Consider the following 15,720-nt stretch of genomic DNA (forward strand, 5'->3'; position numbering starts at 1 on the left):
ACTTCAGAGGGAAGCAGACATTTAAAAAGTTGGATGCTTTTGCAGCAATGACAACTATTTTGCTATTAGAATGGGTTTGCTCATAGAGAAGCAAATGAGGCTTTGAATTCAAATTTCAACAGTTTCCACAATTTCTTTTGGCTTAACAGGGCTAGGAGAGGTGTGAGTTCTCTAGCTGCCTGTGGAGGCTATGGCTTCCCCCTCAGAAAGGCTTTCTGGGGAACAGGCACAGAAGCAGACTCTCTTGGGATCCTGATTTACAAGCACTTGGCCAAATGCCAAAATACCATCCGACACAAAGATCAGAAGTTTCTAAGAGTAAAGATTTCCTTTTAACTGCCAATTCATACCTCCTGGAGAAAAGGTCTCAGTGTAGGTTCCAGGAGAATCCCCAAAGGCTGGCAACGTCAGCCCACCCCCAACCAGGTCACGCAAGAGTCTCACTTCCCAAAAGTCCTTCTGACTCTGCTTCTAATGGTATAGTCACTGCTTTCACGATGTTAACAATCTAATAATCAAATGCTGTCAGTGGGCTTGAGAGTTGAACATCTAGTTTCCAATCAACCTAAGAGAGTCTTTCAATGGCCCTCATGAAAGCCTGGCCGGCTGTCCATCCATTTAAACAAAGAGCTACCCTCTTTCCCCCAAACCAAGCACAGTTCAGAAGTTGTTTCCTGCACAGGTCTGGAAGGAAGCTTCCACTGAATGGTGGAGAATGGAAAAACTGAAACAAAACCACACAGTGGCCCACCTTTTCCTCACTCCTTCCTGTCCTGTGAGACATATCTGGAGTGGCTGTCAAGTCAATTACCTACCAAAGCCTACATCAGAGAAGCTACTTCAGGATCAAACTTCTCCACTTAAAAATTTTACATAGCCTGCACACCCCCCCACAAAAAAATTCACAGTTTATTTCATGAAACGAAGAGCTACGGTAATTTAACACACAACATAGTGGAAAGAGATTCTGACAGTGCAGTGCGGATACCTTTTTCTGACCACAACTACAGATGACAGGAGAAAAAAAAGGGCACAGGACTGGCGCCAAGCAAATCCTACTCATACAACCTAAGAGATTAGGGAAAGGGACCTACTAGCTGCAGTTATATACTTATTATTCTCACACATGATAAATACTTAATATAATGAACTTTAATGTTCTGGGTGGATTTCTTTAAAAATATCTTTTCCATGGTTTAAAATTTTTTTAAAAGAAAATAAGATGCTTTGTGTTCTCTTCCTCTTAAACAAAGAGATTTTCCCTCTCTGCTGATGTGGGAAGAGAGATGGGATGAAAGGGGAGAACTAGGCAGGTGGAATTTACAGAGGAGAGTCCGAGGTCTAAGTGAGATGCAAGAATAGGCCCCTAAACTCAGGGCAGCCCTGCCCAACCTCATGCCTCTGCCTGAGTTCAAATGTCTCAACCCCAGAGACAGACTTTGGGAAATAAAAGCAAATTCTTTTTTAAATCTTTATATAAAGCGCAAATGCTTCTATAACAACAGTTGTTCCCTCCTTAGAAGTATGGGAGTAACCTCAATAGAAACTCAGGAGGAGGAAATTGGGACAAAATACAGAATCCTGTTGAGGGTGTAATAGCCATTACTGAGACAGAAATGGCCAGGAGACGCTGGGGCCAGGAGATGGCCTGTTGGCTAAAGCTGCTGGCTAAGTTGGCAAAGCAGAGAGGTAAACATGTTTGGTTTAGGGACAAAGAGGGGATGGGTGAATGGGAAGGAACTGGCCAAACAGCACTTCCTGTTGGCAGTCAGTGAGCTGGGTGAATGGTAGGGCAGGGTAGCACCAACAGATTTCCCAGCCCTTGGGCCCCAGCTCAGGGCAGCAGTAACAGATAATCAGCAGTTATGAGGAGTCATCTCTTAGACTGGACATTGCTCTAAACGCCACACCTTGCCAGTCACAGGGGAAGGGCTCTGGCTTGCCTTTGAGCTAAGTCAGCAGGCAGGTGCTCTCAATATAGAGCACAGCATTTCTCAGGGAGAGAGTGGCAGAAACCAACAGTGAAGAAGACGACTCCCTCCATTCAGGTAGAAGGGCAAAGGATCAGGAGAGAAGTGATTTCTTGACAGGATCTGGCACTCTCCCTGAGCTGGTGGTGGATCTAGCTCAGAGCTTGCCAGAGATTCCCTAAGTCTACTGCCCGAGACTGAAATCTGAAAGCACCTGAGTGTTTGGGGGGACAGGCATGGGGTGGGCTGATGTAAAAGGAGGAAAATCTGTAGAAAAGAAAGTTAAGCTTGCCAATTGCCTTCTTACAGTGAGGGAAAGCTGTGTCCTCACAGAGCCCAGCCCCCAACCAACTGCTCCAGCAAGAACAGATCTGGAGAGCCCAGACAGAAGCAGCAGTGGCTGCCCAGCCGACAGGCCCTACCTGCCTACAGAGGAGACCTCCATGTGAGCGTGTGTGTGTGCACACGCACACAGGCACACCTGACCAGGAGACGCTCAAAACAACCACTTCTGCGGCCACAAAGGACATTACAAAAAGAACCTGGAGCCCCAGGGCCCCTCAAACTTCCTGTTATTTATTTCCTGGTCAAAGGTTCTTTAAAAACCACCCGGGAACCCAGGCAGGCATGTTAGGCTCACAGGGATCAGGTCTTATTTATCTCTGTATCTCCTGCCAGTGACTAGCACCAGGCCTAGCACACATGAATGTTCAAGAAATCACCACTGATTTGAATGGGTATCAGTTCCTCCCAAGGGTTCATCAGGTACCCTTAGTGGGGCTCGGTAGGGCTACGGAAATAGCTTTGAGAGCCCCTCTACCTTCCAACCTGACCAGCGGAATTGAATCCCATGCTTGACTCCAGAGTGGACTTTTTATTTCAAGTTCACCATGAGTAAAGGTTGGGGGAAAGAAACCCGAGTCTGTCTGTCTCCTTGGCTGGGGCCCACTTGGATTTCCACACATGGTTCACACAACCACAATCCCCCACTGGCTAATATCACAAGAGTTCTGAATGTTGGAATATAAGCAAAGAATAACAGTGGAAAAGTATTGGGGGTCTGTTTTTTAAGAGGGAAAAAGAAGATGTTTCTCTTCCCCAAGAACCCTGTGGGCAGCTGGTCTGGTCATGTGGCATTTACTGGTATTATTTCTGTTCTGACTCTGCACACTTGTGACTAGAAGGAGCCTGGTTAAGAGCTGGAAGTGTATTTTGCTCTGATTTAGGGTCTTGCCCTCTTCCAAGAGACCAGCAAGTCTGTGCCAATGTCTGTGTGCTCCCAGAGGACCAGCAAGACTGTGCCAGTGTCTGTCCAGCCACCATGGGCCAGAGCCCTGGCCCTGGTGAGGACTTCCCTAGGGTCCAAGGACTCTGCTCTGTGGTTGCCAACTTCTTCTCTTCAGTGGAGAGGGAGGATGGGGCCTTCCCAAGAGGCCTGAAGGACTGCCCACTCTTGGCAGTAAGTCCAGGTAGTTGCTGGCCTCCAGCCATCTGCTTCACCTGCTTCACCAGGCCTGGTGCTTGGCTGGGAGGCCCTGGGGGCTGCTCAGTCCCCACAGGTGCTCTTCCTGAGGCCTGAGTTGCTGGCTCATATAAAAAAGCCTTGGCAGGGGGCTGAGAAAGAAGTCTGGCCTGGGTGAATGATTTAACAGCTTGCCAGGAGTGCTCTGAAGGGGCCACTGCTTTGCCCGGTGGCTGAAGGACAGGATCTGACACACTGCCTCTCTCCAGGGCTCGTGACATCTGTCCCAGACCTTTGCTGGCAGGCCACGAGCTCGACTCCAACACTGGCATCTTCTCCTCAGCCTGTGATGTGATCTCATGGGGAGAAGCTGCCCGTTCCTTCTGGCGAGGAGTTAGGTCTATGAGATCCATCACCAAAGCAGCTCTATTTTTTGACTGAGTATTCTGGTCCACGGGCCTCAGTGCTTTCTCTTTAGCTACCAGGGTCTGGACCACAGCTGATAGTACTTTGTCAGGAGGTGGGAGTCTCTGGGACAAAGAGGCATGGGATTTGTCGGGGGGTCTGTCTGAAGTCTGGGGTTTGGGACCGCTGGTGACTAGCAGTTTGTCTGGCGGCAGGAGTCTCAGGCCAGTAGGGACTGGGGTTCTCTCCAGTGACTGGGGCCTTGGGCTGGCAGCACCTATGGATTTATCCAGCCTTGGGTCAGCTGTCCCCAGAGGTCTTTCCAGTGGTTGAGACCTGACTGAGGGCGAGGAGCTTGGGCCAGTCACTGGAGAGGGTTTGTCAGAAAGTTGGGGTCTTGGTCCTGCCACTGCAGGTGGCCTGTCCAATGGCTTCTGGCTGGATACCAAGGATTGGGGTTTGGTCCCTGACCCAGCAAGGTCCCTGACCCTATCTACAGGCTGGGGCCTGGAGTCAGTTCTGTCAGGAGGCCTTTCAGGTGGCGGCGGCCTCTGACAAGTCCCTGCCAGAGCCTTTTTGGACAGCGACAGCGTCTGGTTGGTGTCAGCAGATGGCTTGTTCGACATCTTGGGCCCCTGAGCAGCCACTCCTGACGACTGCTCTGCCAGGTGAGTGCCTGGGCCTGGAGGCAGCGGCACTGGAGGAGGCACGTACTCACGGATCTCCCCAGGTTCCAGAGGGTTGGGCCCACAGGGATCATGCTCAGTACAAGACAGACGTCCATCCAGTTTGGAGATGAAGAGCATCCCTTCCCTATGCTGCTTGCAAAAGGAGCTGGGACACATCTCACAGAAGGAGGCGGCTTCCTTTCCGCAGATGTCACACTGATGCCAAGGACACTCCCATTTCCCTAGAAACAGATGCGAAACAAAGGATTAGGCAAACAAGACATGCATATGAGATGGGTCATTTCTCTGGAACCAAGTCAAAGGAGTGATTTCAAACTGCTTCCTTCTGCAGAGAGTTCATGCCACTTGCCCACCTCCCATACGCTCTCCCAGGATCTCAGCTTTACTTGCTGCAAAATGCATAAAATTTGTTTTATGCATTTTGCCAAGCATCAAGTAGCAACTGAGTATCAATGAAAAATCAAGCGGGAGTAAACAACAACAGCAGCAACAACAACCCCAAGGCTCTCCTTACATGAAATCTGAAGATATTACTTTCATATTTTTACAAACTCCATTTGTCCTAGACAGCTTTAAAATATTCAACTTTAAGGGGGAAATAGCCAATTAAACTGCTTATTTGGTTATTACTAGGAACAGGGAACAGATACACACAGGCGAAAAATGGAAGCAGGTTTACCTTTGCTCAATATTAAGTCTGGAAACTAGCACAAACTTTACCTGTGTTGTCTAAACAGAATCAGCAGGAAAAACCCAAAGGCAACCTGAGCTGGTCTCTTTCACCCTCATTTCATGATACCCGAGTCTCCACCGTGGCCAGTGTTTCCATCCCAACTCCTTCTACGTAAACTATGTTAAAGCTCACTCCTGGCTCATAGGCAAGATCAGAACTATCACAACCCATGCCAGCTACGGCCCTGAGTTAATTGCTCCTGAAACAATTCCCCATTTCCATTTCCTGGCACGGAGGTCAGTGTTATGGCCTTGCCCCCACACAACCTCGGTTTCTATTATTTCATTACCCCAGCAACCACATACTGAAGGAAAGCTACTCTGGGGACAAACTCCTCTCACTCCCACCCCAAAGTTCTCTTTCCACAATTCCCGGAGGCAGGCCACTAATGGTGCATGTCACCCAGAACAGTTTCTCAGCTCTGTCACTGAAATAGATGGCGTATCCAAATCCCCAGACTCCTCTAGCATCAAATCAGCACCTAAAGATTAGTGATGACTTCTCCAGCCACAAATTTCTGGGTAGCGCATCTGCCCCGGATAGCTTCTCCTGTGTTTCCTAACACAACTGCATCTCTTTCAGAGGGGACTGGGCCAAAGGGGGGCTACAATCACCCAAAAGCTCCATGCTTTCTGAACGCTGCTTTCTCTAGAAAGTGAACATGATTTAGTGGTCCTGATGTCAGAAAATCTGGCTTTCAAGCCAGCTCCTCCCTCTGTATGCTCTAATGTAACGAGTAAGCTCATCAAACAAGACTCAGTTTCCTCTTCTGCATCATGGGAAGGTGAAAACGTCTCATCTTTATAGGCTGCTGGGAGGAAAAAATAACATAAAATGCTTGACAGAGCAAGTGAGTTTCTGTTCCCTTCTCTATAACCTAGGATTCTAAGCCTTTGTTATAATTTATTTTGAGAGTGAGAACATGAACCATACCACCCCTCAACACCATGCATGGAAAGACCAAAGGGCTCTGAGAATTCTGGCAGGGAACAAGGAGAACTCTACATGGATTCTGGCACCAACCTGCTGGTCGCTTGGTTAGATTGAGACAGTCTGCATGGTAAACTTTGGGGCAGCCTGGCTTCTTACAGGAGACAAGCTGGCCAGCATCCCCACAGCTGAAACACTCATCCTCTCGTTCCTTTGTGATTTCACCCTGGGTCCTGCGCTTCCCTTGTTGCTTCTTCTTGAATTTCTTTGACTTCTCCTCTGTGGCAATGGGCTGATTCTAGAGGTCAAATATTGTCGACACATTAGTTGTATGATCTTGACCAGGTTAACTATTCTCTCTGAGCGTCAGACTCTCCTCTGGGAAGACACAGTCCTCATAGACTATTGTGAAGATAAGAGAAAATGCAGGAAAGGCACTGGGCATATCATAGGTACCCAATAAATGGTAGCACTAATTGTACCTGGTATCAACTACTCCTACCACTTGAGTGAAATAAGAGAGAAATGTGCTGCTTTTTGTTGACACACAAGGCTGGTATTAAAGGTCATCCTTTAACAATAAGTTTTTTTTTTTTCTTATGTTTGTCTAATTTCAAAACTAAGGAAGACTTCTCTGAGCGTGTGTGTCACACACATTTCTTAATTTATTCAACAAACCTTCACTGAGCACTTAGTATGAGCCATGTGCTAGGAAGACACAGAAAACTAATTTGTGATCCTTGCCCTTGACAACCTATGCATCTTTATCTAAGTCAGCTTAGCTTCATGTCCACCACTCCCCAAGATGGACCCTGGTGCAGCCAGCAGACCTACTCTCTGCTCCCTGCAGACCACACCTGGGTCACCAAACTGCATGGTTTTCATCACATTATTTATCTTGGCCTAGAAATATCCAGGACTAATCCAATTTATTGCCGGCCCACGGTGATATCCTCCCATTCCTAAACTTCTGCTCTCAAATTTCTCTCTCACTGATTCATGCGTGAAATGCTACACAGACCCCAAGGATACAGAAACTGACATCTCTAGTGCACCTAACACCATTAAACTCTGTTACTGTTTTAATTTATAGGGACTAAGTCAACTGGACATCTTAAGGAACAGGACCATTTAACCAAGCAATTAAACAAAAAACAAAATCCAATACAAATTTTCTTATTTAATAGATAAAAGAATAATTACTGGATGTTCTTCATGTATTACAGCTCAAACTGATTACCCTTTCTAGCTACTGATTTCCATGCTAATTTGCACTTTTCAGTTCTTAATGTTGACTTCACAATCAAAAAAGCATAATGAGAAATACCCAATAGGAGTCACCATGTAGTCTACTTCGCATTAAAATTAAACTTCAATTTTCAGCATACTGTTACTTACAATAGAGAAATCTGGAAGCATCCAGATGTTCATCTATTGTGGTTCATCCATTATATAAAAACTCTAACAGTCACGAAAAATGATGGTTAAGAAGATTATATAACAGCAAGGAAAAAATTCTGTATAATATTTAAGAACTATAAACAATTCTTAGCAGTTACAGAATTATAATTCAGTTAAAAGTACACATAAAAAACCAGGAAGTACAACAAAGTTTATACTTTGTTACATGGTACATGGTTAAGATTAAAGGTCTTAAAAAGAAATAAATAAGTAAATATATAAAAACTAAAGGTCCTATGTTTATCTACAGTCTTATACTACATTTAGAATCTTAAATTCCACATCAGATTCTTTGATATCTTTAAAAAGGCAAAAAGAGACACACAGAGAGAGACTGAGAATCTTTCTTAGGACACGTAAGATCGGCTAAGACCAATAAAGACGTGGGAGTAACCTACTTTACAGATTCCTATTTTACAGCTTTTTTAGCTAGAAAGGTATCACCAATTAGAAGTTAGAGTGCTCAAAACACTTCAACAATACCCAAAGACCCTCTCTAGAGTGTACCAAACTGATTATCAGACTCCTTACTTAAACTGCTAGTGTCACTACTGACAACTATTCAATGTCATTATTTCAAAGGGACATCTTTGTAAAATAAAGACTCAGTCCTGCCACAGGTTAGGGAGGGAGGACCACACCATTATCTCTGATGCAAATGTTTAAAAGGTACCTTTGGCCTTACACCCAAAAAGCCACTGCAGTTCGGGGCTCCACATTTGCAAACAGTCTTTCCATTCCCAAGACATTCTAGGTTGTAGTTGAAAGTAAGTTCAGTGCCTGCATAAAAGACCATAAAAATATTAATATCTACGGTTTTAATTACATTATTTCTGTATTAACAAAATGTACAGACTTCCAAGAGATTTATTTTTACTTTATTTTTTAAGCTCTTTATTGGAATATAATTGCTTTACACTCTCGTACGAGCTTTTGAGGTACACCAAAGTGAATCAGCTGTATTTATACATATATCCCCATATCCCCTCCCTCCCACGACTCCCTCCCACCCTCCCCATCCCAGCCATCTAAGGCATCACCCACTGAGTTGATCTCCCTTTGTTATACAGCAACTTCCCACTAGCTATCTCTTTTACAGTTGGTAGTGTACATATATCTATGCTACTCTCTCACTTCGTCCCAGCTTCCCCTTCGCCCACCCCACCCCCCAACCCCTTGTCCTCCAGTCCATTCGCTGCATCTGCATCCTTATTCTTACTCTGTCACAGGGCCCATCAGTACCATTTTTTTAGATTCCATATATGTGAGTTAGCATATGGTATTTGTTTTTCCCTTTCTGGCTTACTTCGCTCTGTATGACAGTCTCTAAGGCTATCCACCTCATTACATATAGCTCAATTTCATTCCTTTTTATGGCTGAGTAATATTCCATTGTATATACGTGCCACATCTTCTTTATCCATTCATCTGCTGATGGGCATTTAGGTTGCTTCCATGTCCTGGCTATTGTAAATAGCGCTGCAATGAACATTATGGTACATGTTTCTTTTTGGATTACGGTTTTCTCTGGGTATATGCCCAGCAGTGGGATTACTGGATGAGATTTCTTTTTAAAAGAGGAGTAAGAGGACAACTCTAAACCCACCATATTAATAAAATATTAAAAAATTCTAATCCTATAACATTATTAATCAGCTAATGTAACAATAACAGAAAAACAAACATGACAAGTAATTTTTTTTAAAGAATTTTTTGATGTGGACCATTTTTAAAGTCTTTATTGAATTTGTTACAATATTGCTTCTGTTTTATGTTTTGGTTTTTTGTCTGTGAGACACATAGGATCCTAGCTCCCTGACTGGGGATCGAATCTGCACACTCCCTGCATTAGTAGGTGAAGTCTTATCCACTGGACTGCCAGGGAAGTCCCAACAAGTAATATATAAAATAACTTTTACTACAGAGGTGTTAATCCCAAGTTGTTTTTTACTTTTTTCCTAACCATTGAGGTTCAAAATACATTAATTCATTACCCAAAACAAACAGCAATTTATTGTGTGCTGATGTGCCAGGCATTGGGAAAGCAAGTGTGAAGGAAACCTGTCATCTGTGCCAAGGTGAACACATCTTACCTGGCAGCAATCAAGGGAGAGACATGTCAGTACAGAATAACACCAGAGAAATCTAGACCACAAAGACCTAAGACCTGGCTTTACATCCCAGTTACACCACAATCTAGCTGGGTGATCTGAGCCCAAGAGTCTATTTGTTAAATGCAGATAACAATCTCACAAGCTTACTAAGAATGACATAATGCACACAGCAGTAATTTGTAAACTTTAATAGGAAATGTACAAATTTAAGGTATAGGGCGGCTTCCGTCATGGTGAGGCAGTTAAGAATCCAACTGCCAATGCAGGGGACATGGGTTCGATCCCTGGTCCAGGAAGATCCCACATGCCTCGGAGCAACTAAGCCCCTGAGCCACAACTACTGAGCCTGAGCTCTAGAACCCGTGAGCCACAACTACTGAGTCCACATGCCACAACTACTGAAGCCCACGAGCCTGGAGCCTGGGCTCTGCAACAACAGAAGCCACCACAGTGAAAAGCCCACACACTGCAACGAGTAGCCCCCGCTTGCTGCAACTAGAGAAAGCCCGTGCACAGCAATGAAGACCCAACGCAGACAATTAATTAATTAATTTTTAAAAACAAATTTAAGGTATAAAAAGTCTCCTTTCTGTCACAAGTGCACTTCATCAAAATTGAGAGCAAATAATCATACAAACATTCAAACTCAAAGCGTGTTAGGGAAAGCCTAAAAATTGAAGGATTTTATACAAACATACAAAGAGGTTGTCTCTGGGTGGGGATAATGGCTTACCGCTAATGTACAAAGTGGTAAGTTCAGTCAAAACTGTCAAAACTTAGGAAGATTTCCCATTGCAGTGAGACTAATTACTACATACAGTTTTTCATCTAGTACTGGAAACAGATCATTATTTTTTAATTTGGTTGAGCAAATTATAAAGCGGCTAGCTCATATTTAGGAGTCTGTATGGTACGAATGCCTGAATCACTTGTGGCCTGGTGAGAGGCTCACATTGTGAGGAGCCTGCAGGAACCAAGACTGACCAAGGTAACAAGCAGGATCACATCTCTCCTCACACACCCACTGTGAACTTACTGCACTGAATGATGGGTAATTCTATTCACGCTAATCTTATTTAAAAATTTATGAGTATACAGCTGAATTTTCATAAATTTAATGTGCTTAAAATGCAACTCAACCAAATATACAAGTATCAGAAAGCAGGATACTTGGCATAACTTGCTGCTCACTCAGCTCCAGTATGTAAACAAAACCACACAGGGGATAGATCAGAAGCTATCAGCGTGCATGCAGGAAAGCCCTTCTAGAAAAGAGTGCAAAATAGAATAATCTGCAACCTGGGGGGATGGCAAAGGGCACTGGGCAAGAGATAAACAAGGAGTGGTATGACACATGAAGACAGAAAGTAACAGGTATGTGAAGAGCCCACAAGGCTGGATATGTAAGGAGGAGAGGCAGCTCAAAGTTCTGATTCCATTCACAAGGCTGAAGCGCCTACGGGCACTCTGCATGGCAATGAGCACATTCTGTCTCATTTCCCCCATCCCACCCTTGCAGACTGGGAGGACAGGAACAAGGCCTGTCAATTCCCACACCAAGCTGCATGAGCTGAATGAATATGGGAGAAGAGAAATTTGTGATTAGACATGGTAGAAGAGGCCATCCCCACCAATACAGACTAAAGTTCGAACTAGAAGTGTGGTACTAAAAGCAGTCAGGACAGAGAAGTCATATGACTAACATTTGAGTAACTGATTAATAAAGAGGAACACTGCCCCTCCCTTCCCCAGTGTGGATACACAAACTTTACACAAATCTAAATATTTTTAAAAATCATGCAATTTAGAGAGTGTCAAATGTATATGCATATACGATATGCTTTAAAAAATTTCATCAAAATCTTGACACTAAATATTAAGCTCCTTCACTTTATGGAAAATATCCATCACATAACTCTACTTTAAAACCTCTCAGCCTTACCAGATTTACTTGCAATTCAAATAAACTTCTTAATTTTGTGATTACAACCACCTCACTTCTACACTCTGAATTCTCAGAGGCAGAGGTATCTAGGCAGGCCACACAAGCTGGACATTCTCCAAATGTCCAGTTCTTTGAGACCCAAGAGGTGAGGGTTTTGGTTTTTCCTAGCCTTGGGCTCATAAACCATAAAATTCAGAAGGGTAAGAGGTGGATATTTGGTTTATAAAGTGGATAAAGGGAAACTATAAAAGGAGACCTGGACTGCTGACACTTTCTAAGGCAGACCAATTTTTAAGGAGTTCATATAAAAGTTATGGGGAAGACCTGGATATCCATTCCTTTAAAACAATCCAGGGAATTCCCTGTAAGTCCAATGGTTAGGACTTGGTGCTTTCACTGTGGTGGTGCCATGTTCAATTCCTGATCGGGGAACTAAGATCCCGCAAGGCGCAGCAAAAAAAAAAAAAAAAAAAAAAAACCCAAACCTTGAAGACTTCATGCTAAGTAAAATGAGTCAGGCACAACAAAACAAATATTTTATGACTGCACTTACATGAGATTCCTACAGTAGCTAAAAAATCACAGAGAAGATAAAATGGTGGTTGCCAGGGCTGGGGGAGGGGGGATGTGAGGGAGTTACTGTTTAATGGGTATCTTCAGTTAGCGAAGGTAAAAAGCTCTGGAGACAGACGGTGGTGATGGTTGCATCACAATATGAATGGACTTAATGCCACTGAATTGTACACAAAAATGGCTACAGTGGTAAATTTCATGTTATGTGTATTTCACCATACCACCACCAACAAAAAAATACCTGGTACATGCCAAGCACCACTTGGAAAGTCTTTTACGTATCCTTAGGAGTTTGCAACCTCATTTTGGATTATAGGACATATGGGATGTTTAGTTAGTAAAAACTGAAATCCCATTCCTAGCTCCAGAATCCTTAAATGATTCTTACCTGCTTTAATGTCACTCAGGGCAAAAAGGCCAACACGGGTATCTCCATTCACAGACCACTTCTGTGTTTCACAGTTGGGCTGGCAGCAGTGATTCATGAATCGAGCATAGTTTCCTTTGGGACCAGCATCAATAATCCGGTCCTAGAATTCCAAGAGATGCTGTTCAGCAGACCTCTACTATTACTGATTAAAATGAGAGTAATAATAAATAAGCTGGAATTTCTATTTGTAAAATTTGATTCTTCCAGAGGAGTGGTTCTCAGCATGTAGGCCCCTGACCAGCACTGGTAACACCACCGTAGAATCCATCAGAAATGCAAATTCTTGAGTTGCACTTCAGATATACTAAAGTAGAAACTCTGAGGCCCAGCAATCTGTGTTATACAAGCCCACCAGATGATTATGATATACGAGGGTGAGTCAAAAATTATCCGCACTCTGGCTGCATAATTTATTTTTAATTAACTTTTAGAAAAGACAAGTATATCATTTTTTGACATAAGATCAGGACTACAGGGAGGATGTTTAAACACCTCAAAACGTTTTTGCAGAGTGTCAACAGTGTGGGCAGAAATGTGCGGACACGCATCCTCATTCAAGATCACAACACCCTTGTATAGCAGTCCTCTGCGTTTAATCTGAGGTTTAGGCTTCAGCTCTTCAATAAGCATCTCACTGTAATGAGCACTGTTGATTGTTGAACCATTTTTCTGATAATGTTCCAATACTGGCCCTTGAGAATCCCAGAAAACTGTAAGCATCAATTTTCCAGCTGATGGTTGACTTTTGAACTTTTCTTGGTCGGTGATTGAGGATGTTTCCATTCCATACTCTGCCGTTTACACTCAGGCTCGTAGTGAGGAATCCATGTCTCGTCACCAGTAACAACTCTCTTTAAGAAGCTTTCACCTCCCTTAGAGTATTGGTCCAAACCCTTCTGTTTATGCTCTTCCATGAGTTGTTTCGGTACCCATCTCGTACAAACTTTTCGAAACCTAAGTCTGTCGTGGATTACTTCGTTTTGAGGTGGTAAAGCATCCTCCCTATATCTTGCTCCACTGGACTTTCACCTGTTTGGTCCCCTGAAAGCAGCCCTACGAGGCCGAAGATTCACTTCTGTTGAAGAAGTGAAGACAGTGGTGCATTTCGTGGCTTGCAGCTCAGCTTAAAACATTTTTTAATGAGAGAATACAAAAGCTTGTTGACAGATGGACAAAGTGTATTGAAAAGCAAGGAGATTATGCTGAAAAACGATGTATTTGTCTTTTCTAAAAGTGAATTAAAATAAACTCTACAGCCAGAGTGCGGATAATTTTTGACACACATGTGTATGCTAAAGTTTAAGGTCACTGTCCTAGAAGCAGTAGCTTGTTCCATCCTCTTAATTACATAGTCCTGAACCCTGGCTACACGTCAGAGATCACCTAAAATTTTAATAATGTCATCAAGACCTCATCCCAAATGAAGATCAGAGTAACTCAAGGTGAGGATCTCACAAACTATAAAAGTACAACTTGGTATATACAAAATTTCACACCAAGAAAGGTCTATTATAAAAGTTAAAGGGTGGGCAGGGGGACCCAGCAGAACGTAATACTCAGGTATAAAGAGGAATCTCAGTATACACAGAAACAAAATATATTAGGATGCTGGAATTAGAAATCAATCCCATAAACTTTTTTTAAAACTCTTTATTGGAATATAATTGCTTTACACTGTTGTGCCAGTTTTTGCTGTGCAACAAAGTTAATCAGCTGTATTTATACATATATCTCCATATCCCTCCCTCCCGCGACTCCTTCCCACCTTCCCAATCCCAGTCCTCTAAGGCATCACCCATCATCGAGTTGATCTCCCTGTGTTATGCAGCCACTTCCCATGAGCTATCTATTTTACATTTGGTAGTGTATATACGTCAATGCTACTCTCTCACATCGTCCCAGCTTCCCCTTCGTACCCGCCCCTTGTCCTCAAGTCTGTTCTCTACATCTGCATCTTTATTCTTGCCCTGTCACTGGGTTCATCTGTACCATTTTTTTAGATTCCATGTATATGAGTTAGCATACGGTATTTGTTTTTCTCTTTCTAGCTCACTTCGCTCTGCATGACAGACTATAACCAACAATGTCCTTACTATATAGCACAGGGAACTATATTCAATATCTGGTGATATAAATCATAATGAAAAAGAACATATATATGTATAACTGAATCACTTTGCTGTACAGCAGAAATTAACACACTGTAAACCAACTATACTTCAATAAAATATTTCAAAATAAAGTAAAATAAATTTAAAGTAAATAAATAAAATATGTTGGAAACACACATACAAAAAAAAGAAATAAAATCCCAAATATAATTCTAGACACCAATGAAATGTAACTCATCAGAAATTCCAATAATTGGAGAGCTGATTTGGTTTGTAAGCTGAGTTCTATAGTCAATTTATATGACCTTCTCAATGCACTAATTAAATATTAACAAATCAGTGTCTCAATCTGTAAAATAAAAAGTAAAAGAATTATTATTTGTTTTACTGGCTTCAAGTTTTAAGCTTATACAAAAATTACTAAAAGACATAATCCCCAACTTAAGTTGGACACCTGAAAAATAATGCTAAAAGCAGCTTTATTGCCTTTTGCCTTGGATGTATAGCTAGAAATGAGCAACCTTACCTAACTCCAGGACCCTGATCAAGCAATCCCTATGAAAAAGGAGGGAAGACACTGTTTTGGGCAGTGTATGACATGCCTACAAACACTATAGCTGGGACAACACTAATTCACAATCTCACAACAGTGGAAATAACACTTTCCATCACTTACTTTGTCTAGAGTGAGCATGTAGAAATTAGTGATATCATGTTCTTGGGCGTAACGAATCCGAGCTCTGCACTCTTCTTCATCTATTAGCTCACCCACGTATTCATTCACAAATTCACCCTGGAACAAGACACAGCTCTTGACTTACAAGGTACAAGGCGCTAACTGTGTTCACAGGCATACTTATTTTTTAAAAATTAATGAAAATAACAGGTTCTCCAAAG

The 15,720-nt window shown here is 42.9% G+C and overlaps 1 protein-coding gene across 8 annotated transcripts in view; it reads right to left on the reverse strand.

Annotated features, from left to right (window-relative positions):
• Positions 1-2,829: 2,829 nt before the first annotated feature.
• Positions 2,830-15,720, reverse strand: part of NSD1 (nuclear receptor binding SET domain protein 1) — a 142,017-nt gene continuing 129,126 nt past the window's right edge. For 7 of the 8 annotated variants that reach the window (XM_057728206.1, XM_057728198.1, XM_057728171.1 and 4 more), the window contains 5 exons: positions 15,500-15,616; positions 12,671-12,812; positions 8,324-8,430; positions 6,283-6,487; positions 2,830-4,747 (listed from right to left, as the gene is read on the reverse strand). In XM_057728206.1, coding sequence (XP_057584189.1) covers positions 3,117-4,747; positions 6,283-6,487; positions 8,324-8,430; positions 12,671-12,812; positions 15,500-15,616 — 2,202 coding nt within the window. In that variant the 3' untranslated portion in view covers positions 2,830-3,116. Of the gene's footprint in view, positions 4,748-6,282; positions 6,488-8,323; positions 8,431-12,670; positions 12,813-15,499; positions 15,617-15,720 lie in introns of those variants that run through there. The other variant, XR_009052729.1, reaches the window with a different exon arrangement.

Source organism: Hippopotamus amphibius, chromosome 1 (genome assembly GCF_030028045.1).
Source record: "Hippopotamus amphibius kiboko isolate mHipAmp2 chromosome 1, mHipAmp2.hap2, whole genome shotgun sequence".
In the NCBI taxonomy this organism is placed as follows: domain Eukaryota; kingdom Metazoa; phylum Chordata; class Mammalia; order Artiodactyla; family Hippopotamidae; genus Hippopotamus; species Hippopotamus amphibius.